Consider the following 23,315-nt stretch of genomic DNA (forward strand, 5'->3'; position numbering starts at 1 on the left):
CGCCCCCCCCCCCCCCTACCCTTTGGGCTATGTTCCATCTACTGTTGTCCCTCACCAAAGGGGTGTCAAGGACTAGAAGTTGGGATCCCTCTTTCAACTAAAACTAGAGACTGGAAGCCAAGAGCAGTGGCTGTGTTATGCTCCCTCGGCCACTTAGGGGTGGAGATGACAACTAAAATCCTCTAGCAACAATGTACACACTAACAGGCCAATGCAATATTGTGTGCTCAGGCTAGCACACAGGGTAACCCATGGTTGGACGGGAGTTTATAACCCCTAATGCAATAAGAGGTTCAGCGCATCCAAAACGTGCGTCCAAACCAACGCACAGCTAATAGCGCTCATCAAATGTAAATGCCATGTTGAGAAGGCTATCAGCCAGTGCCCCTGATGTTAAAAAATCACTGCACCCAATGCACACGTTTTAACCCTCAAAAATTAACGCCAGCCCTGGAGCTGGCGCTAATCCTGAGGCACCCTGAACAGAAAAGCAGAAAATACTGCTTTTCTGCAGTTTCTTCCACTTGATATCATCGCAATACTAAGTAAGAGGAACCTCAGAAAGCAGTAACATGGAAAAAAAAAAAAAAAGTCAGGTCAAATTAGGGAAACAGACGCTCAATTTACAATCATCCATTTTCCTAACCCTTGGGTGTGCATAGGTTAGGAAAACAGACGCTTGTTAAACTGATTGTCCATATACCTAACTTGCGCACAGCCATGTCTCCTGGGTGCCCAATGCCATGGGCATGCTAAGGACACACAATGTATCCTTAGGGGTAGATTTTCAAACCGCGCGAATTGGCGTACTTTTCCGCTAAAATCCGGGATTGGCGCGCGCAAGGCTATCAATTCTGTATAGCTGGTGCACGCCGAGCCGCGCAGCCTACCTCCGTTCCCTCAGAGGCCGCTCCGATTTCGGAGCGGCCTCGGAGGGAACTTTCTTTTGCCCTCCCTAACCCCCCCTTACCTTTGTCGAGGGATCCCCGCGCGCCAGCGGGCCGCTAGCACGCCGGGACGCAACCTGGGGGCGGGTCCGGAGGGTGTGGCCACGCCCCCGACACGCCCCACGGATCGGGCTCGCCCCCCTCAGTAAACCCCGGGACTTACGCGAGTCCCGGGGCTCTGCGCGCCGGTAGGCCTATGTAAAATAGGCACACCGGCGGGCAGGGCTCTTAAAATCCGCCCCTTAGTGCGTTCTTTTTAGCGCAGCGGCGCATTTGCCTATTTCATCAGGTGCCCAAGAGTGGTGAATGTGCGCGCAGTAAAAAAAAAAAAAAAGTGCCCAGTTTGTCGCACATTTTTTTACCCATGCTTGACTGCATCAGTCTGTACGATGTGTCTTATGTGCGTCAAAGACTATCTACGCAGCCTATGTAACCTGTGCCATTCTGCACGCAATATTTGCATGCTAATAAGTTGCTTGTATTACCGGAGCCCCGGCGTCCTTTGAAGAACAGGAGTAGGAGTAGCATCCGCCGCCACCACCACCAGAGAACTGAAGACCTCAGGGCTGCCATACAACTTGCGCTTCTCCGTAGCCAGGCACGGGACAGCAGCCTTCGCCCTCCAGCTATGCCACCAGCGGTAAAGGGCGAGCGGTGCCTCGAGAAGACTTGAGGGGAAGGGGTAGGTAGAAAGGGAGGGTCGCCTGTGCCTCCAGAACGGACAGAGCAGCGCGTGTCCTACCGGGTAAAGAAAAGCAATAGCGCGGCGAGAGAGGAGTTACACAAATGTAAGAAAGAAAACGTGCTCGTGAAACTAATACTCTATGTCCCGCCCCCAGCTGACCAGCCTTCCCAGTTTTCCATATCTCCCAGGGCTTTGTAAAGGGAAAGTTGTTACCTTACAAGCGTTTTTTTCGCCTCATCTGGGAGAAAGAGGTGGGGCTCTTGCTGCGTTTCCACCCCCTCGATCAGGAGACCTTTTTTTTTTTTTTTTTTTAACGGAAAACCCCCGATTGCAACAACAGATCTGGATTTAAAGCTGAATGACATCATCATGGTATACATCTCAAGCAGAATTGTGGATAATTGCATAGTCTAGGGTTGTAAAATCTAAAAACCATACATGCGTATTCAAAGACAGGATTAAGCACCACTGGTTTCTGCAACATTTGAGAATAAAGGTTGAGTATTGGGTCACAATAAAGGAGCCAGCGCGCTTTCTTCCCCCTACCGCAGAAGCCCTTTCTGCGGTTAGGCAGATGGAATGGCCAGTGTGATCATTTCCTCCCAGGTTTATTGTAGGACAGGAGTTTGTTCCCACAGCAAAGTGAAAATCTCCCTTTGAAAAGTTGCAGTATTTGGATGGGCAGGTAGGATCCAAATAACTGCATGGTTAGACCGTGGGTCCGCGGTTTGAAAAGTTTGCTTACCCGGTCTAGGAAGCGAGCCCCGAAAATCCAATGAGGGCGTTTTTGTCTCAGACGTTTTACTCTGTTCCATTCACCCGTGAACAACAAAGGAACTTGCATGAAAATAACCCTATTGCACCTTTAGCAGTATTACCATGCTCGAAGTAAAATAATCCAATAAATAATTATCGTATCTTTCGTAAATCCACCTAGTGAACATAAGCAGGAAGATTCCATTTCACAAACATTCAGGCGACGCGTATTCGGTCATTTCCGGGAGCGAGCAGCATGGCGGCCCTGAAGCGAGTTCTTGTTGTGGCTCGGGTGAGGCACCTTAACAACCTTTCTAGCTTCGGACTGACGCTGACAAGGCATATACAGATGAGGGCTGTGACCCAGCTTTGATTCCGTGTTTTTGTTACTGTAGAGTCAGTAGATAGGTTTTGTTTTAAGAATCCTTTTGCAACTTCCGGCTCTTTACCTAAAAAAATTCCGGGTAGCCCTTCAGTCTATTTGGAATGTATATCATTGAACCAGCTTATATATTATTATGCTTGTTTAGAAATTAGTGGTTGAGTGTAGAAGCACCAGTTGAGTACAGACACCTCCCTTTCATCGCGGGAGGCAGAAAAAACGATTGTAGAAACTTAAAAAACCAGGCTTTTTTGTAATCCAGCAAAACCGTAAATAAATACAGTGCCAGACCTTTTCCTGTTTGGCAGCATCTATATCTCTGTGCTCCTGTTCTCAAACCATGGTCAGAAATCCTATGTGTAAAATATTTGCATGCCCCTGTTGAGATGAGATGAGGGGGGAAAAACACTTTTGTAAGGTAACAACTTTCCCTTTACAAAGCCCTGGGAGATATGGAAAGCTGGGAAGGCTGATCAGCTGGGGATCCTCACTCCCCAAAATACTGTGTATCAAAACGCGCTAGTGGCCACATTTAAGAATTACTGGTATGTAAACCCCTCTTTAGCATGAAGCTCACTGTCAGTCTTTGGAAGCAGAAGATTTAAATGGACATCCGCCAATCATGCATCTTGCACTTTCCCAATGTAAACTGAAGTCTGCCCTCTAAGGTTAAAATGAAAATTTCTTATTGTCCATGCCAGACTAGTCCAGACGAGTGGGTTATGAATGCCTATCAGTGGATAGAAATAGAGAAAAAAAAGCTCAAAGCTGACTTCACTCCCTCTGGTGCTGCCTTAGCTCTTCAAAATGTCTCTGTCTTCAGCAGATGTGTGGAATGGTCCTTCAGCTAGGAGTAGCCAATCCCAGGAAGGCTTTAGGCCCAGGTTCCTGGTGGAACATAGGCTGAGTCCTAAGTGTGTTCTGGGCAGGGCCGGTGGAAACATTATGTGAACTAGGTGGGGCCTAAGGCTCCAGGTTTCCAGGAGCGGCAGCAAGAGAGAATAGACAGCTGCTTGCCGACTGATGAGCGACCCATCTGTCCTCATCTTGCTCGAGTCAGGTTAGGTGAAGACTAGCCTGCAAAGATTTTTGTTTTGTTTTTGGGTTTTTTTTTTGTGCCCATTTTGTTTTCGGATTGGGGGTGTGCCATTTCGGTCCACCCCTGGATCCACATTTTTCCCCCCATTAACTTGCTTTAAAAATCCACCCAAAACCCACCCCAACTCTTCAAATTTAAATAAGTATAAAGCTGCCCCCCCCCCCCCCCCCCAAGACTCGCCCAAAGTCCCTGGTGGTCCAGCAGGGGTTGTTGGCTGCCAGTGATCAAAATGGCGCCGATTGGCCTTTTTTCCTTACCATGAGATATATTCAGAAATGAAACGCTAATACTGGTGCTCAAACATTCTTGGTTTAAAAGAATTGTTCCTTACATGAAAAAAAAATTGCATACATCTAGTCATTCCTTGGAGGGAACTTCGGTGTAGGCACAAAGAAGAAGCCTTTTGCTAACACAGAATATTGTGTAGAAGTAAGAGGCAACCGTGATAAATTCATGACTATAGAATATTTATTTATTTTATTTATTTATTTATTTATTGTTTTTGTTATACCGAGTTTCATGATAGGCATCACATCAACCCGGTTTACAAATAACAAGGAGTGTAAAGCATAACGTAATGTAAAAAACAATATTTTCAATAAGAACCTTGAACTTTAAATACAGTGAATCAGAAAAAGGGAGAGGGAAAGTTACAAAAAACAAGGAAAATAAACTTGGGATGGAAGGGGAGAAATTGAACAGCACAATATTTAACTAAGACCGAGTAACTAAGACCGAGTCATTTTGAATGGCATGGGTTCAGAAGGATTTTACTTCTAGTTCGTGTCTTGAAATCTGTGTGACCTGGTGCTGGGTCATTGACCTTGGAAGAAAAAATGAGAAGCTGAAGAAGATCCAGAGTTGTTATTCTTATGCAGGGTATCTTAATCACCCACTGAATTGTCATTTAGAGTGTGAAAAGAACTTGCCACTGTCCAAAATTATTATTAGCCAAATACATCCAAGGGTAAATCAACTCTCTGGCAATCAGCTTCATCTTTCTGGGATTTATCCTACTTCACCTTCTTCAAATCTTGTTTAAATGTCTAGATTTTCTTATAATAACTGAAACTGAGATTTAAAAAAAGTTCAGATGTCATAGTTCAGGCATGGCCAACTCCAATCCTTGACACCCAAAAACAGGCCAGGATTTCAGGATATCCACAATGAATATGTATGAATAGATTTTCATTTGATGGAGGCTGTGCAGTCAGATCTATCTCATGTATATTCATTGTGGATATCCTGAAATCCTGGCCTGTTTGTGGCTCTTGAGGACCAGAATTGGCCACCCCTGTCATAGTCATTTATAAATTAGAAGAGGTCATTGTGGACTTTTGGCGATGACATAAGGGAGACGGACGCACCGAGACAGCTCCGCGGCCCCGCTCCCAAAAATCGGGTAAAAACATCATTTTCGCTGACCGAATTCGGGCCCCGCACTTACCGAAGGCTCTGTGCCCTGCTACTGTCCGGCATCGAGGCTGCAAAATTGTGCAGGAGAGGAGCGTTCTGAGCACCTCCCACAGTCAAAACAGCGGGAGCATGGCAATCCTAACGCGGCCAAACTAGTTATTTCGCCGGCCAAATTCGGGGCGTTTGTTGGCTGATTGATCTTCCTCTCGCTGTGTCATGAGGCTGGGAGAGAGGGGTATACAAAATCGCAGCTCACGCTGTGCCCCAAACCGAAGTGCCCGACGGCCGCATGTGCCCAAAATGACGAAGGCCCCTGCAGGGGAAAAAGTGCTGACCTCTTTTACAGAGGATGCGCTGCAACAACTATCCCAGCAGGTTACAGAAGCAGTGATGGCTGACTTATAAAACTTCAGACCGCTATGGAGGATGTCAAGTCGGCTATGGATGGTCACTCCAAGTGGCTGGACGCAGCGGAAACCAATCTCTCTGACCTTGTAGACCGGCTGGCTGAGTCAAAACGATATGTGACTGATCTGAGGAGCCAGCAGCGAGAGCTTCTGACAAAACTCGAGGAGCAAGAAGACCGGAGCCAGGGAAATAATTAAAAAATCATCGTCTTGCCTGAAGCGGTAAAAGTCGGAGAGCTCAGGGACTTTGTGGAAAAATGGCTCCCAGGCCACGTTGGCCTGGAGTTGGATGCCGAGCGACTACAATGTGAACGAGTGCACCGAGTGGGCCCCATGCGGGAGGGCAGTAGCCAGCCGCGGCCTGTTTTGGTGCATATCTTGAATTGGGAACATAAAACCCAACTGCTGAGGGCCTAGCGCCAAAAATTCACAGTGGAGTACCGCAGCTGCAGAATCTTGCTGTTCAATGATTTCTCAGCAAGCACTGCGGCTCAGAGAGAGGTTCTCGTGCCGGCTTGGACGCAACTCCACAAACGAGGCATCAAGTTTGCCCTCCTCTACCCTGCCAAATTACGCATTCATCATAACAACCGAGTTCTCTTCTTAACCTCCAAGGAAGAAGCTGACCGCTTCATCATGAACTTACCGAGACACGGTGGAGAGTGAGATCGAGAGGTCTGCCTTTAAGATTCCTGGTGCAATGAGCTTGTTCTGGCTTAGTTTGAAGGGCCACAGTTGTCTCTATTTGGCGCCTTGTTGTTCAATGAGTTATACCTTGGTGGGTCCACTGGGCCCCTTCTTGTCCATTCTTGCGAAGTGGAGTACCTAATCTGGGGCTGGTGTCCTACAGTGGCGGCCTTATTGCTGTAGCATGGCTGGAGCTCGGAGCACACTACTGCCTGGAGTTTTTTTGATGATCTTCTCCACTTTTGCTCCATGGGGCGTTTATTGACTGTGATCAGAGCGGCTCTTCTTAGGGCGAGCTGAAGGTTTTCAATTGTTCTCTTAATCTGGGACTCGGATACCTACTACTTATATCTGCAAAATTTGATGGGTCCATGAAGGAAGGGAGTGGGGCTGGAGGGGGGCGTCCTCAGACCCCGATGATAATAGGTGGCCTGGGGTGGGTCCTAAGTCTCTGGGAGTGGTGGTGCGTAGTACTGATAGTGGTGAGTGGGGGGTGGATGTTTGGAATGCGTGATGGTATGTCTGGTATGTTTGATCATGGGATTGGGGGGGAGGGGGCCAGAATACATGGGGAACCTCTACGGGCCTAGGCTGGGCATATGTGCTTGGATGTGTTGGAAGTCTGAGCCGACCACCTCCGCGGCCCAGGCCAGGGGGGCCCCAAGGATACGTATATTCATGTCTTCTCTGAATTGTTTCATATGATACGTGAATGTTATGGTGCAGGTTAAAATTGTCTCCCTAAATGTGGATGGCCTACATTCCCCAATTATGCACACCCATGTGGCGTTTCTGCAAGAAACTCATTTGGGAATAAAAAACATGCTAAATTACGGCGAGAATGAGAGGGCCAATGTTTCTACTCTTCTTTTAATTCCAGGAAGCAGGGAGTGGCCATCCTCATTCATAAAAATTTGCTGTTTCAGCCTGTGCAAACCCTTCAAGATCCAAAGGGGAGATATGTTATTGTCGTGGGCCAGCTTTACCAGCAGAAACTGGGATTTTGTAATGTGTACGCTTGTAATGTGTATTCTCCTGCCTTCTTTACTTCCTTGGTAAGTCGTATAGCTGATTTCTCTGATTGTAACCTGGTCGCAAATAAGCTGCTAGATAACCGCCCCTCCAAACCGGTTTCAATGAAGGACCAAACAATGGGAATTAACCTGTTATGCCAAGAATTGCAGCTCATGGACGTTTGGCGGGTTTTGCACCCGGGTGACTCTGAATACACGTTTTTCTCAAACCCCCACCAGACTTATTCTAGGCTAGATTACTTACTGGTGTCGGACCAGTGCTTCTCCAGGGTGACTGATCTAGTATTGGCACTATCTCTGTGTCCGATAATGCCCCGGTGATGGTAACTTTGCAGTGCGGCCCAAGTGCCCAGCCCCCGTTCTCCTGGCACATGTGTCCTGATTTATACTTAAGAAAAAGAACTTAAGGATCCACCAATTTAAATATCGAAAGAAAAAAATAGTTAGTGTATATTGGAAATGAACTGAGACTGCAATCTCAGTCACACTGTCGTAACTTATGTAGAAAAGAGTTTTTGACAATTGGAGGAAAAGACCTCAGAGCTGGTGTTATGTCTGCATTATCAGATTGTAGACCAGTAGATACAGTCATCGGTCAAAAACCTCCACTGAATATTGTCCTTTATTCAACAAACATTTTTTATCCTTTTTTTTTTCCTTTTTTCAATAAAAGATTATTACTATTCTTGCTCACTAGTATTTGTGTAAGTTTGTAGAGCGAGCATGAAGACTTCTCCTGATTTGTTAAAAAGGGATACAAATTCAACCCCTTAATAAAGACGTATCTTGAAAACCAATTGCAGTCTCGGTTGCATTACCCAATTGACTCAAGATTTGCAGGATTTTAAGGCTTTTAAAGACAAAATCGCCTTCTAAATCAAAGTGATTATGGTTCGTGGTGCTGCTGGTAAAGCAATTCAAAAAACACTTCCAGCGGCACTTGAGAAATTGTCAAGCAAAATCAGGTCTTATTCGCTCTGTATCGCCATACAATTCTTATAGCAACATGCTTATGTGATACTGTGATGCTGGCGCATTGCAACTTGTTGCCAAGATTTATGGCTCTATAAAAGCTGCTTGTAGTACAGATCACTTAACTTGGTGATTAATCCAGGTTGTACCAGAAGACGCTTGAAACGCCGACGTACGTTTCGTGGGAAATGCTGCGTCAGGCCAGTATCGCGTCTTAGAGGATTACATCTTAAATAGAAAACATTTTTAAAAATTCTTTGATTAGAGCATTCTGAGTACAAGATAAACTTCTATTTTACTCATGACTTCAACATCTGTTCAAGCATTTTAATCACGGTTTTTTGTCTGTCCAGGTGTTCAATCATGGAGTTCTGAGTCAATAGGCAGAGTGCGTGTGTATTCGTGAACTGATTTTATAGGTTGCTCGCAAGAGACGTGATGATGTCATGGCTACCTTCAGGTGTTTCCATCAAAAATTTTTAAAAAAGAGGTTAATGTATGGTATTAAAGACTAGACCAGTCTATCTTGATATTTAAACCTGCTGGTTCTTCACTGTGTAATTTGAAAATCCACTGTTGCTCTTTGCGGTACAGCAGTGATGCCCGATCCCCGCCTCTTGTGTGCAGTTTGACTGTATCAATGACAAACTATTTAAGTTGCTGGAAAGTGTGGTTTGATTGAACACAGTGGGCAACAAGTGGTGCGTTTTCCTTATAATGTTTTATACAGTTTCGGTGCTCGCAGATACATTGCCGAAAAGATCTAGTGGTTTGTCCCACATAATGATATACACAACAATTGTTGATGCACAAGTGCTGTACTGTTTGATATTATATCTTTGTTTTATGACGGGATTGATAAATTCTTTGGTTTGAATCATTTGGGAACTGATGGAGCAATGCCCACATCTGTAGTGGCCGACACATTTGTTACCTTCTAATGATGTCTGATGTATTGATTCATCTGATAAGAATGCTGGACTGAGAATTTCTTTGAAATTTCGACTGCGGGAAAAAGCCATACGGAAGTCCAAATTTTGAAAGCCTTCAATATTTTGAATAATAGACCAATGAGATCGAATACTTTTGATAATCTGCCTACTAAGAAGAGAATAATGAGTGACACAGGTAGCCAAAGTATCATCTTGTTCTGAATTATCATTTTTGCGATTATAGTGCAGTAACGCTTCCCTGTCACTATAAAGGGCTCTCTTGTAACCGGATTTAATGCTTTTGGTGGGATAGCCTCGGGCTTTAAATCGTTGTATCAGTTCCAGTGATTTCTCCTTTAAAAGATGTTTGTACAATTTCTTCTGTACCTGAAAAACTGAGATACCGGGAGACTATTTTTTAAGGGCAATGGATGTGAACTGGAATAGTGCAGGTAAGTATTCCGGTCTGTAGATTTTTTGAAAACGCTTAAGGAAATACTCCCTTCCTCAGTTTTACTGATAGTAAGATCAAGAAATGCTATATTGTTGTGGCTTTTGTTCAATGTGAACTGAATGTTATCATCACAACTATTGATCCATTTGTGAAAACAATTTAAATCTTCCAATGTGCCATCCCATATGATAAAGATGTTGTCTATGTAGCAACCGTAAAACTTTAAACAATGTGAAAAAGGTGAATTGTCTATTCACTGTGATTCGAATTCCATCATGTATAAGTTTGCTATGCTGGGCACCATGGTGGTACCCATTGCGGTTCCAGAGATTTGCTGGTAATAAATATTTTGAAAAACGAAAACATTATTGTAAATTCACCCTTGGTTACAGCCCCTTTAATCTGCTTTTCTTTCAGGGATATCTAGCCCCATGGAATCACACAGCCTGGCGATCCCTCACCACATCAGCCTGTGTAAATAGAATGGCAAAGACTCAGGTGAGGTGAGAGAGTGAATGATAGAGAAAATGTGAGTTTTGGTAGATTGTGAGTAACAAAAATGTGTTGTAGTATGTTTAGTGTTTGCTCAATCATATGAAACTTTTAGAAGGCAAAAGAGGGGAGAATACAAACCAATGTACAGAGGGTGACAGTCTTACTGCCTCAGGCTTCCAAGATGGCTGGGGTGATCTGTATGAAGACGCTATGGTGATAATCATGTCAGCAGGCATGTGATGAACAGATGTTCATATTCCAGATTCATTAGTTTTGGTAGATATATGGGTCATTACAAAGCTTGATGATCAGACATGGGATAGATTCTGAATGCTGGATTAAGTATTGATCTTGTAAGAACCAAAGAAAGATGAGGCTTGAAATGGCATAGCAGTGAAATTGGTATTTCATAGATTTTAAACATGTTTGGAATAGATATAGACGATATTTTAAAAAAGCTGATATTCTAAATGTAGGCACCTAAAGTAGTTGCTGAAGTGAGTTTCCTATTTTCAACTGAACTTAGGGGCCTAAGTTTTGAGCTGAAAATTCACATACCTAAATTTTAGGGTTATTCATTTGCCTGGATTTAGGATCCTAGAGGGGTGATTTATGAAACAGTATAGTATTCACAATATTATTCTTTGTTTTTAACAAAAATCTGCCCCTTTTATAATTGGCTGCTTTGCATGCATAAAATTGCATATTGCATAGTACATTTTATGTAAACAAAATAACACGGCTGACTTAAACATTTTTCAGCCCTGTTATTTTATCTACCCCTTTTCAGTTTTCGTTATTCTTGCATGGGAGCACTGGGACACTAATGCGGGTCCTGATGTTCCCATGCAGCCCCCTACCCCAACATGTTAAAAAAAAAAAAAGCTACTGGATTTTTTCTGAGACTTCCTGCCCACTATGGGGCTGCCTTTTGAGGTGGCCCCACCCTCCCTATTAAATCAAATACCCCCTCCGGGCAAAGAAAAGAGTGATCCCTCGCCCCTCTTTTTATAATGATACCCCTAACATCTTTCCATACTTTTCGAATTCTCATTGGTGGTGCATGAAGAGCTTGGGATGCCCCCTAGCCCAAGCCCAGTTGGCACCATTTTTCAAAATGGTGTTGACCGACCTTTACTCCTACCTCATGGGGTCTTGAGGGTGGCTTGTTAAGGGGGGGGGGGGTCCTTTTCTTTGTCTGAAGGGAGTATTTGATTTAATGGGAGGGGGCAGAGAGTCACCACACAGTTGCTATTAGATATATTTTTTAGGTTTTTTTTTTAAGCAGCCCTGGGGTGAGAGGGGCCTCTTGCAAGTCCACCGTTAGCTTTTTTTAATACTTTGTGTCTGGCTGCTGGCCCTTTAAAGCAGTAGAGGCCACAGCTGCGTTCTTTTGTATTACAGACATTTTTCGTAATACAAAAGAGTGGGATGATAGCACCATAGTATTTTGTCAGGGGCAAATATCATGGGACCATCCCTCCCAGTATGAGGCCACGATAAAAAAAAAAAGAAAAATTGTGGTTTAATAAATCTAGGCCTAAGTTAGGTGCCTAGTTCTGACGATCAGTGCTTAACGGCTAACTTTTGTTTCCCTTCCCTAGGTTCACCCCCATAACCACCCACTTTTTAGGCCCCTAAATTTTGGAGCCTGGTGAAACTAAGAGCAAAAATGTAGGCACTCAACCTTAGTAAGTTTTTAAAAAGGTCAATTTAGGAGTCTAACTCCAAACGATAGGAGCCTAAACCTTTTGAAAATTGCCCTATAGGGGTGTAGTGGTAGGACAGGGTTGAGAGATTTGGGTAAAAGGTATTAGGGTGAAGATCTGATGTTGGTTTGAATATGGAAATTTATATGCTCATCTATTCATAGCCTTAGAAAACGAGAGAAATACAATTGTGCAGATTGATCTTAATCTGTTGCCATCTACTTTCTCCATGGACAAACATCTTAAACAGCAACACAGATTGATGACATCATTGACAGTGCCAAGTCAGTATCATTCTTACTCATGCTCAGAAAATTTGAATTTTGCTTTCTGAGCTTATGTGGTTCTTCTCGCACTAGCGTCTTTGTGCATTTGTTTCCTCAGTTTTGGTTTTTTTTGTACACTTTAGCGAACAGTCTGAACAATGTCAGTGGAGAAGAAGGGTAAAATTTCATTTAAAAAGTGTCAGCAGTGTGGACATATATGCAAGGTGTTGCATATAGGGAAAAATAACCCTTGCTGTAGTTACACATATTAGGAAATACCACCCAGGAAAAAATCTAGGCATCATAGTGAATAATACTTTAAAATCGTCGGCTCAGTGTGCTGCAGCAGTCAAAAAAGAAAACGGAATGTTAGGAATTATTAGGAAGGGAATGGTTAATAAAACGGAAAATGTCCGGGGGGGGGTGCTAGCACCGCAGAGCAAAATGGATGCTTAACACAGCTCCTCTCCCTCTCGAGCCATTAACAGCAAAATACCACAGATTCAAAGCTGGAGATCGCTTTTTAGCAGTGGAATCCAGTTCTTTGATTACGTGGGATGGCCCAGAGAAAGAAAGGTGTGGACTTTCACAAGTACTCATATTCTAAAAGTGAGACAGAAGAACGGGGCCTTCTGACATTACTGAGAACACGCACCATGCTGAGATTGAGGATGAGGGAGATGCTGGCTCCAGCCGGGAGACACCCCGACCAAAGACTAATTCCACACCTGGTTCAGAGACCTGAGAAAGGATATGAAAGCAAACAAAAAAGAATTGCTGGTGATGATGGCCGACATGAGGGAGGAGATAGTGGAAATCGACCAGTGGGTTGATGATTGCGACGGCTGGATAGACACGCATACAATCCAGCTGGAAAATTTACAAACCTACTGCCAGCAAATTGCTCAAGATTCCTCTGAATTCCAACTAAAATTAGAAGACTTGGAAAATAGAAGCCAGCGAAACAATCTGTGCTTTCGCGGGATCCCCGAGACTGACGAATACGCGGACTGTGAGGAGACGGTCAAAAATAATCTGCCAATTTTTTTTACAGCAGGATCCGGATCCTACCACGAGCATTCCAGAGATTATACTCGAGCGGGCCCACAGATCTTTAGGGCCGAGGGTAGGAAATAAACCACGGGACATCATCGCATGCTTCAACCGATATCGAGTGAAGGAGAAAGTAAGCATGGCGGCAAGAGCACAGCCGACCTGGGAGTGGCAATCTCATAACATTGCTATATTTACCGATCTATCTCCCACGATGCTTAAAAAAAAGTATGGAATTCAGAGAAGTGAATGCCATCCTCCGCCGTGAAGGCATCAGATATAGATGGTTATTTCCTTTCGGACTGGCTATTACTATTAAAGGAATTACCACAAGTTGGAAGTTTTGGCAACATTATGATACTTTAATGCTTCTGTGCCTATTCTTTTTTTTATTTTAGTATCTGACATTTAGCGATCCTCGTTGCAAACAGAGCTTCACCCTTATCTCTTTGAAGGTACTATACAGAAATTTTGCGCTTGTTCTAACACTCTTCTTGATCAGTCTTTGTTCCTTTCTTTCCTTTTCTCGTCCTTGTCTCTCCTTTTTAGCCCTGCTTCTCTTCCCCTTTCTTTCTTTATTCCCCCCCCCTCTTTTTTCATTATTCCTTTTCCTTCCCCCTTCCCCCTTCCTCATCCACACAGGGTTCACTTACATGTTATCAGATTATTTCTGTGCCTCAGACTGCTTTGTTAGTTTGTTTGTTGCTTTTTACAGTGCCTTGTTTATCTTTAACCTTTTACTAATGTTACCATTGTGCCTGCCACACTGTACAATATCTGTATGGATTTTGTCTTCATAGAACTTTGGAATTCATCCCTCTGACGCAGCCTGATGCGAAACACGGCCGTGTCGGGGCTTTGTATAACTACGTATTTACGCTTAGTATTCAAATTTTGTGCACTATTGGTGTGTGCACTCATTACATTGTTTATGCTTCATTTATAATGCTATTGTCCAGTTTAATTGATTGCCGCACATTCTTCTGCTGTGATTTACCTAAATGTGTGTGCCTATAACTCCCCTCTTTATGTATGCTTGCGCCCAGAAATTCTTTCTTTACAGGGTGGTACATGACAGGATTGTCCACTGTCACCCCTATTGTTTGTGCTCACACTTGAACCCTTAGCCTTAAAATTGTGGCAGAATACTGAGCTAAATGGGATAAATATTGGATCGAGGGAATTTAAAATGTCTCATTGTGGATGATATATTGTTATTTCTAGCTAATGCTAAATCTGCTGTATCTCTGGTCATGTGCTATTTCTTAATTTTCAAACCTGCAAAAGATTGAAAATCTAACTTTGACAAGTCAGAGGCCCTATCATTGCATAAATCTTTGGATGAGTGGGTATATCACAAAATTAAATATCTAGGTATGTGGGACCCTAGGGACTTAACACAGCTGTATGTGGCTAACTTTAAGGATTTAATAGGCGGCTTTGAAACACCAGGTACAGATCTGGAAAGATTTGTCAATTTCTTTGATGGGCAGGAATGTGCTATTTAAAATGGTTATTTTACCTAAGTTACTAAACCATTTATAGATAATAGACTAGGGGCACTCCATGAATTAGCAAGTAGCACATTTAAAACTAATTGGAGAAAATTCTTTTTCACCCAACCCGCAATTAAGCTCTGGAATTTATTACCAGAGGATGTGGTTAGTGTAGCTAGGTTTAAAAACGGTTTGGAGAGGTTCTGGGAGGAGAAGTCCATTAACTGCTATTAATCAAGTTGATTTACGGAATAGCAACTGCTATTACTGGCATCAGTAGCATGGGATCTACTTAGTGTTTGGGTACTTGCCAGGTACTTGTATCCTGAATTAGCCACTGTTGGAAACAGGATGCTGAGCTTGATGGACCCTTGCCCTGACACAGTATGGCAATGTCTTATGTTCTTACCGTGCTGGATTCCCTCCCATGACCTAGCTTGCCTCAAAGCTATGGTCACTCATTTTTTATGGAGAGGATGCCAACCCAAAATTGGATATGATAAATTAACTCATAACATAGATGGGGGCAGTATTGATGTCCCAAACCTTTTCTTATACAATTTGGCATGCCACATGAGGTATTTGGGCGAGTTTTGGGGGGATAAATTCACATATGATGCATTTCATTTGTTAGAAGAAACATGTACCGTAAATCATTCTCCCCATTGGGGTTGATTCATTTATTGCGTGCAACCCTGCCCAATGATTTGAAAGGGAACATCTTTCTGCACTCTGTTATGGGGGCCTGGAAACATATCAGAAATCTGGATAAATCAACAGAGGTCTCTGTTTTTCTCCTGATTTCAAATAATTCTGTTTTTGTGCCAGGGCTTGAAAGCCATGTTTTTATGGACTGGAAAAACTTGGGGATTGTTTCCTTGACACATTTGGTGAATGAGGAGTCAGGAACATTTTTGAGTTTTCTATAATTACAAAACATTTATCATATTCCCAAGACACACTTCTATGGATATTTACAAGTGAGACACTACTTTCATTCCATGGGGCTGTCTGCTGACACAATTAAGTTGGAGCTTAAACTGGCAAATGAGATGAAGCAGATTGCTAGGGAAACAAACTCCATAGCTAAATGGTACTAATTCAGTAAATCCAATCCAGATTCTTCTTTTTTAATTAGCTTGGCTGACTACTGGCAGAGGAAGGTTGGTGGTATAGTAACAGTGAAAGCTTTAGGGCTTGTATTCTGGAAAACTCAGAAGTTACCAGTGGCGGTGCAACTTAAAGAAATGCAGTTTAAAATTTTACATCATTGTCAAGCTGGCCGGATGCATTTACATAAAATGGATTTGGTTGAAACAAAAGAATGTCACAGATGTAAATTGGAGAAAGGATCTTTTATTCTTTTTCTGATATGTCACAAGAAGTTTTAATTATGGAAAAGGTTATTACATACATAATGCAGTATATATCTATTAAGTTGCCATTTCAAGGGAATGTTTTGTTATTGGTTGGAATTGAAGCATTACAATCTGTAGATCCGTCTATTACGAGAAGCCAGTATGGCTTTATTTCTGTGTCTCTGAAATGACATGTAAGTGCGCATTAAAAGAATGGATTACTGAAGCTTCTCCTTTTTCTTTATGGAGGGAACATATGATTCTTTTTATGCAAATGGAAAGATATGATGTATGTCCTCTGAGGCGTAAAATTCAGGCAGAATATCTTTCTATATGGAAGAGTTTTTATGAAACTTTATCTCCAGAGATCAAAAGTAGACTTGTGGATCTTGGATACTCTCCACAATGGCAACCGATTATGGTAATAAAATGGGGAATTCAACCATGATGTTTTGTCGGGCGGGGAATTTGATGGATGAATGTATTATGAATGTTGCTGTTGTTTGAAGGATAATAATAGAACATTGATAATTGGTTGGGGTTTTTTTTTTTTATTAAGTTTATAAGATATGGTGAAGGTATGATTTAATTACCTTTTTTGCATGGCCTGTAACCTTCTTGTGTTACTTATTTTTCTTGCTTGTCTTCAGTGGTCATGGTTTTATTGTTATCTTGGTGACTTTTCTATGTCACAATAAAAATGAATTGGAAAAAAAAAAAGAAAGGGTATTCAGAGTCAATGATTGCTATTTTGCTTCAAGCTAGGAGACTATTCACTTCTCTGGCGTATATCCGAGTGTGGAGAGTGTTTGAACCATGGTGTGGGGAACATGACCTTGGTACTTTGCAGGTGGATGTTTTCTAGGTCTTGGCATTTTGCAGGATGGCTTAGCAAACGGGTTGGCCTATAATTTGCTCCAAGTTCATGTAGCAGTGTTAGGCTGTTTTTGAGGAAAGTTTCAGGGGATACCGCTGGCATCTCATCCAGACATTGTGTCTTTTCTTAAAGGGGCGAAGCACTTGCGATTGCCAGTTTGTCCCTCTCAGATCCTTAATCTGGTTCTTCGAGTGTTTTCTGGACCTCCTTTTGAACTGTTGAGGAGGGCGTCTTTGAAGGACCTCACATGAAAACTGTTTTCTTAGTGGTGATTTGTTTGGCTAGACTGATTTCGGAGCTTCAAGCCTTGTTGTGCAGAGATTCTACGGATTTTGGACAACGGGGTTTTGCTGCGTAAGGTTCCTTCTTTTTTTGCCCAGGGTCCTGCCTGTTCTTAAGGTTTCTCTTCAAATTCTTTCTTGGCCTGGCTTACTAATGTTTTAAATCTTGTTTTCCAGTGCTTATGCTCGTTCCTCATTAGGACTTGTTTTAGGGGAGGCTTCAAATAAAGCAACCACTGCATAAACTTGACAACTAAAGATAGAGCACAAATTGGATTCCTTTCTACAAGGAGTTGGGATGCACCTTGTATACTAAGGTGAATCCTAATAGATTTAGTTTTGACTAGACTCTGAGAGATATAGAAGATGCTCAAACAATTTGAGTGTGGAACAAGAAAAAGAATACAGGGATATGCTATCACACCAGATAGCAAACTACCCCTATTTGAAACTATATAATTTTGTTAGGCTTCTACCTAGAAGCTAGGGAATGAGACATTTCTTTAGATGAGCATCAGCCTCAGACTGTCTGTGTGGCTCTTTACATTGCTTTCGTTAGAGAACACCTATTAAAGGTAAGCAGTTTTTCTTTCTGGTTCTTCATGGGACATATGTGTTTTCTCTCATTTATGGCAGGGTGCTAAACCTGAAGGGACATTTCATGTCACCATGATCCCTGGAGATGGTGTGGGGCCAGAGCTCATGCATGCTGTCAAAGAAGTGTTCAAAGTAAGTGTCTTTGCATTTATGGAGCCACCATGGTGTCCTGTACAGTGGAGAATGGGATATAAATGGTAATATTTTAGAACCTAGGAGTTCAAGATTGAAAACCTAGCTGGTTATCTAAGTTAGCCGGATAGCCATATCTGGCTAACTTAGATGGGATATTCAACAGCATGGCTATGCTGCTGGATATCCCCTATTCAGCTCTACTTAGATGGATAAGTCTTATGTCTAAGTTTTAGATCTGCTATTGAGTAGGTATAACAGCCTGAAAAATTATGGCTAAAACTGAATATTGCTACTTGGTAGCACTGCCCCGACACATTCATTGCCTACCCATTTCTTATTCGGCTAACTAGACTTATCTGGCTATCTAGCAGCTGCTGAGTATAACCAGATATTCAGCGGCTGCTAGATAGCTGGATAAATACTACTTATCCAGCTATCTACTGTTTGAATATCTACCTCCAAGTTGATTGCCACTTAAACCACTACAGTCATTACCCAGAGTTGATGACAGGACTGAGTTGTGGCAATGCATTTTGATATTGTCATGGCTCTTGAGTGTATTGGAAATCAATAGTGTGTCCCTTGGCTAGTCTATTCTGATTAATTTCCATGCCATGCATATATTTTCTGGCAGAATATCTGATATAGCTAGTGTATGCTACCTGTTCTTTTATTGTTCGTTATGTGTTTATTGTCAGTTATGGGGGTTTTTAAATCATTGTTCTGGTTTTATTTATATATGTTGATTTGTACATCGCCTAGCACCTAGGTTGTAGGTGATTCATAAATCCAAAATAAAGATAAAAATGAAGGATATGTCTAAATTTTTAAAGGTATGTGCATCAGTTAGACATTAACAGATGCAATAAGGAATCGGGTAAATGCCTAACAAGTTTTCAGAAATAAAAACTAAGCATCTAATCAAGGTTAGAGACCTAAACTTAGTCATCAGTAAAGGTGTGCCCTTACAATGGATGTGCTGAGTTAATTTTAAGTTTTAAACATCTCAATGTAGAACCTATTAGGAGCCTAGTCATACACTGTTTTTTGTTGAATTAGGCATCCCATTTAGACATAAAACTCATATTCACATGAGTATTTTAGACATTTAGTGCTGATTCAAAATGTGTCCCATTTTCTGTCTGCATAAAATTAAATTTAGAAATTAAGCTGTTGACCTTTGACATTTTTGGCCATACTGGTACTGCAGAGAGGATTCTGAAGATACAAGAGATTGTTTGTTTGTTTTTGCTGCACCTGCATGCCTAAGGGTGTTTACTCTTGGGGGAATTCTGCACAACAAAATAAAACATTTCCTAGTGTGTAGCCAGATGGACTCAGGACCAATGGGTTATATACTCCCCTGCTAGCAGATGGAGACGAAGTTAGATTGCAAAGTTAATGTCACTTTAGATACACTCCTGCACTGACCTCAGCCCTTCAGTATCTCTCCATCTCCTAGCAGATGTGGACTTGCTTTCTGTATCGGGATTGCTGTGCTCTTTAGAAGAAGAAATTCTACCTTTAAATTGAAGAAAGATTGAGCCCCGCCTTCCTTGGTGATACTTAAAGGTCCCTCCTCCAGTTGAGAATTCCTGAGGCGATTTCCGAGATCCCTCAGAGGTGTGCCTTGGTCCGGTAGCCGGTCCCAGTGTGGACTTTGCTGCTGAAGCAGCTGAAAGGCAGCGGGTGCAGGAAGCCAAGCACAGTGGTGACTGCCAAAGCCCTCTCCTCCTGCAGCCAGAGACTGTCGCTGTACTCACCCGGAAAGCGCTGCGCCCAGGTAAGTAAAGAGATAAGAGGTTTCCTTCCAATTCAGAAACTTTGGAGGGGTTTTGGTAAAACGTCCTCCTGTCTTTTGCTCAGTGCGCCGTACTGACGACGTTCCCGATCCCATTGGGGTAAAGGGAAGTTGGCTCCCGAGTGGGTTGTGGCCCCCCCAGTGGGCTAGGCCCCGCTCTAGACTCTATAGGCACACCACGTGGTAGGCCACGGCAGTGCCATCTTGCACACGTTTTTGTGTGTTTTCCATTGCCTTCCATAGAGCATTGGTACGTGTGGTGCGTGCCGGCTCTGTGCACACGCTGTGTGCATAACATCACACATACATACACACATTCTTATGCATATACCTCCTTAGGCGCAGAGTTTAGGTAAAGCCAGGTGCATGGACTATGCAAGCACCTCACCGAGGCCTGCACACGATTTCAAGTGCTAGCTGGCTGAGCACGCACTTACCGTTCCTAATGGCTCCAGCAGCAAAGAAACATAAGCACCATTCTCTCTGTGCTGCTTGCCATGTTAGAGCTACACAATCTGACCTTGATTCATACTTATGTCAGCACTGTGAGGAGGCCCAGGGAGAGCTGGTCTCCCAGGACTTTGCTAAGTCCGGCTCCTCCCATTCAGAGGATGGGACAGCCACGACCTTAACCGGTAGTACCCCGGATCTAAGTAATCCTGGGGCTTGGTCTTCCATGGGAGAGAAAATCCAGTGGTGCCTAGGCATGGACCTGGCGGCCTTCTCTTGGGTGGAATTTTTTCAAGGCTTTCAAGCCTTCGTATAGGCACAGTCTGCTTCACTTGCCCTTGTCTGGATGGATCCCCAGCTGGTCAGACCTCGCTCTTCCAGCCTTATCGACAAGCCTCGAGACATGCCTTGTCTTACATAGGTTATCCCTAGCAGGGACCCAGACATCATGGACGAAGAATGGGATCCATAAATAAATAAATAAAATAAATAAATATTCCTTGGAAGATGGGGAAATCCCACCAGGTTTGGAGCCATATCGACCATGTTACGGTTTTTCTACAGAGATGAATTACCGGCCCTGGTTTCCCAGACCCTGAAGACACTGGGAGTACCTGGTGAGGACCCTATGGCGGAACCAAAGACGAATCCCATCCTGGTGTCTCTGTGGAAAGCCTTTTGCTATTTTCCAGTGCTGGAAGTCATCCGGGAGTTAATTGATCTGGAATGGGATGCCCCTGAAGCGAGTTTTAAAGGTGGTCGAGCATTGGAAACTCTATACCCACTGGATCCAGCGGTGAGAGAACACATGCTTTTCCCTAAAGTGGATGCAGTGGTCTGTGCCATTTCGAAGTAAACAACTATCCCAGTAGAGGGAGGAGCAGCACATGATAGGCGTATGGAGTCCATCCTTAAACAAGCCTTTGACGCGACAGCAATAACTTTACAGATTGCTTCCTGTTGTGCCCTGGGCTTGCTCGTGCCTGCTCCTCTCTAGAGAGATGCATAACTCAGGGACACATTCCAGAGAACCTACGCGGGCTCTGACCTAGTCCATACCTCGGCCAGAGGAGTGGCCTCAATGGTAGTGGCCAGAAGATAGCCATGGCTGCGAAATTGGTCAGCAGACGCGACCTCTAAGGCAAGCTTCACAAAGATGCCCTTTAAGGGATCACTCCTCTTTGGAAGCAAATTGGAAAAGCTGGCCAGTAAGTGGGGTGAATCTCCAGTGCCCCAGCTACCAGAAGATAAGAGAAAGTGGTTACAGTGCCCCTCGCCTATGAGGGGTCAGTCCAGGGGCTCCCAACACTTTCGGCCCTACAGAAACTCGGTCCTTTCGGAGTCGACAATCCAAGAGAGGGGCAGGTTTGGGTTCAGGTTTGGCCCGAACTCCCCAATGATATTTTGCTGACCCATCCACGAAACGAGGATATAGGGGGTTGACTATCCCCCTTATTTATTTATTTATTTTTAGTTTTTTTATACCGATTTTCCTGCATAGAATGCATATCAAACCGGTTTACAATGAAACAGAATAAGCAGGAAGTACAATTCCTTAGTCTAATACATTTAAACGTCAATAACGAAATAATTTTAAACAAAGCAAAAAGCTAAACAACATTAATAAAAGTTAAATTGATAACAAAAACATAAATACAATTATATTAGTCTCTTCTACCAGCAGTGGGTCAAGATCATGTCAGACAAATGAGTGCTGGATATCATACGAGAAGGATACACGCTGGAGTTTCGCAGCACTCCTCGGTACATGTTCATGATGTCTCCTTGCCTCTTCCAGCACAAGAAGCAGGAATCTACTTTTGATGAGACTCCTCAAATCAAGGGCTATAATTCCAGTACCTGCGCCCCAGGAAAATTTTGGGCATTATTCCATCCATTTCATCGTACCCAAGAAGGAGGGTTTTTTCCATCTCATCGTGGACCTCGAATGTCAACCAACACCTACGAGTAATTAATTTCCACATGAAAACTCTGCACTCTGTCATAATGGCCATACAACTGGGAGAGTTCTTAACCTCCCTGGACCTTTCTGAGGCATATCTCCATATTCCAATCCGGAAAGATCACCAGCGTTCCCTGCGCTTTGCGGTACTGGGGCACCATTATCAGTTCCGGGCACTGCCCTTCAGTCTGGCCACCGCCCCCAGAACATTTTCCAAGATTATGGTGTTTGTGGCGGCAGCACTGAGGAAAGGAGTCATGGTGCACCCATACTTGGGTGACTGGTTGATCCAGATGAAGTCATTAGAAGAGAGTCTCTGGGTGACCAGCAGGGTGATGCCCCTGCTTCAGGAGCTTGGTTGGGTCGTAAACATGGACAAAAGCAGTCTCAAGCTTTCCCAGTCCTTAGAATATCTGAGAGTCTAGTTCAACACCAAGCAGAGCAAGGTCTTCCTCCCGCCCTTGTGGATAAGGAAGTTGATGTTCCAAATGCGTTGGTTGACGAACACGATACGCCCCAAGGTGTGGAGCTATCTTCAGGTCCTCTGTTTGATGACGTCAATGCTGAAGGTAGTACCTTGGGCGAGGGCACACATGCGACCACTTCAACGCTCCCTACTGTCACGTTGGTACCTGTTGTCTCAAGACTATTCAATTTGCCTCCACCTACCGATGGAAGTATGTCCTCGGATCCAGTGGTGGCTACAGGAATCTCACCTGGGCAAGGGTGTGTAAGCTTGTCCCCGCCTAACTGGCTGGTTTTCACAACAGAAGTGAGCCTCCATGGTTGGGGAGCTCACTGTTAGGAACAGACAGCCCAGGGCGTTGGACTAAGGAAGAAGCACGCTGGAACATAAACCGCCTGGAAGCCCAAACAGTCAGATTAGCGTGTCTGCAGTTCAGCCACGTACTCCAGGCTCAGGTGTTCCGCATAATGTCGGACAACACAACAACGGTAGCCTATATCAACCACCAGGGGGGGGAACCAAGAGCCAGCAAGTGTCTCTGGAGATAGATGGGCGGAATTGAATCTACAGATGATCTCGGCCTCCCACACTGCAGGA

At 43.6% G+C, this 23,315-nt stretch overlaps 2 protein-coding genes across 4 annotated transcripts in view; one reads left to right on the forward strand and one right to left on the reverse strand.

Moving 5' to 3' along the window:
* LOC115087674 (carcinoembryonic antigen-related cell adhesion molecule 6-like) overlaps positions 1–1,557 on the reverse strand; it is an 89,555-nt gene extending 87,998 nt beyond the window's left edge. Inside the window, exon 1 of the mRNA XM_029595143.1 lies at positions 1,433–1,557. Within this exon, the coding sequence (XP_029451003.1) occupies positions 1,433–1,520 (88 nt within the window). The 5' untranslated portion in view covers positions 1,521–1,557. The remainder of the gene's footprint in view (positions 1–1,432) is intronic.
* IDH3B (isocitrate dehydrogenase (NAD(+)) 3 beta) overlaps positions 1,493–23,315 on the forward strand; it is a 105,956-nt gene continuing 84,133 nt past the window's right edge. Inside the window, exons 1-3 of one of the 3 annotated variants that reach the window (XM_029595186.1) lie at positions 1,493–1,629; positions 10,189–10,269; positions 17,943–18,035. In XM_029595186.1, the coding sequence (XP_029451046.1) occupies positions 10,255–10,269; positions 17,943–18,035 (108 nt within the window). In that variant the 5' untranslated portion in view covers positions 1,493–1,629; positions 10,189–10,254. Of the gene's footprint in view, positions 1,630–2,549; positions 2,681–10,188; positions 10,270–17,942; positions 18,036–23,315 lie in introns of those variants that run through there. The other 2 variants (XM_029595177.1, XM_029595166.1) reach the window with 2 other exon arrangements.

Source organism: Rhinatrema bivittatum, chromosome 1, assembly GCF_901001135.1.
Source record: "Rhinatrema bivittatum chromosome 1, aRhiBiv1.1, whole genome shotgun sequence".
Lineage (NCBI taxonomy): Eukaryota > Metazoa > Chordata > Amphibia > Gymnophiona > Rhinatrematidae > Rhinatrema > Rhinatrema bivittatum.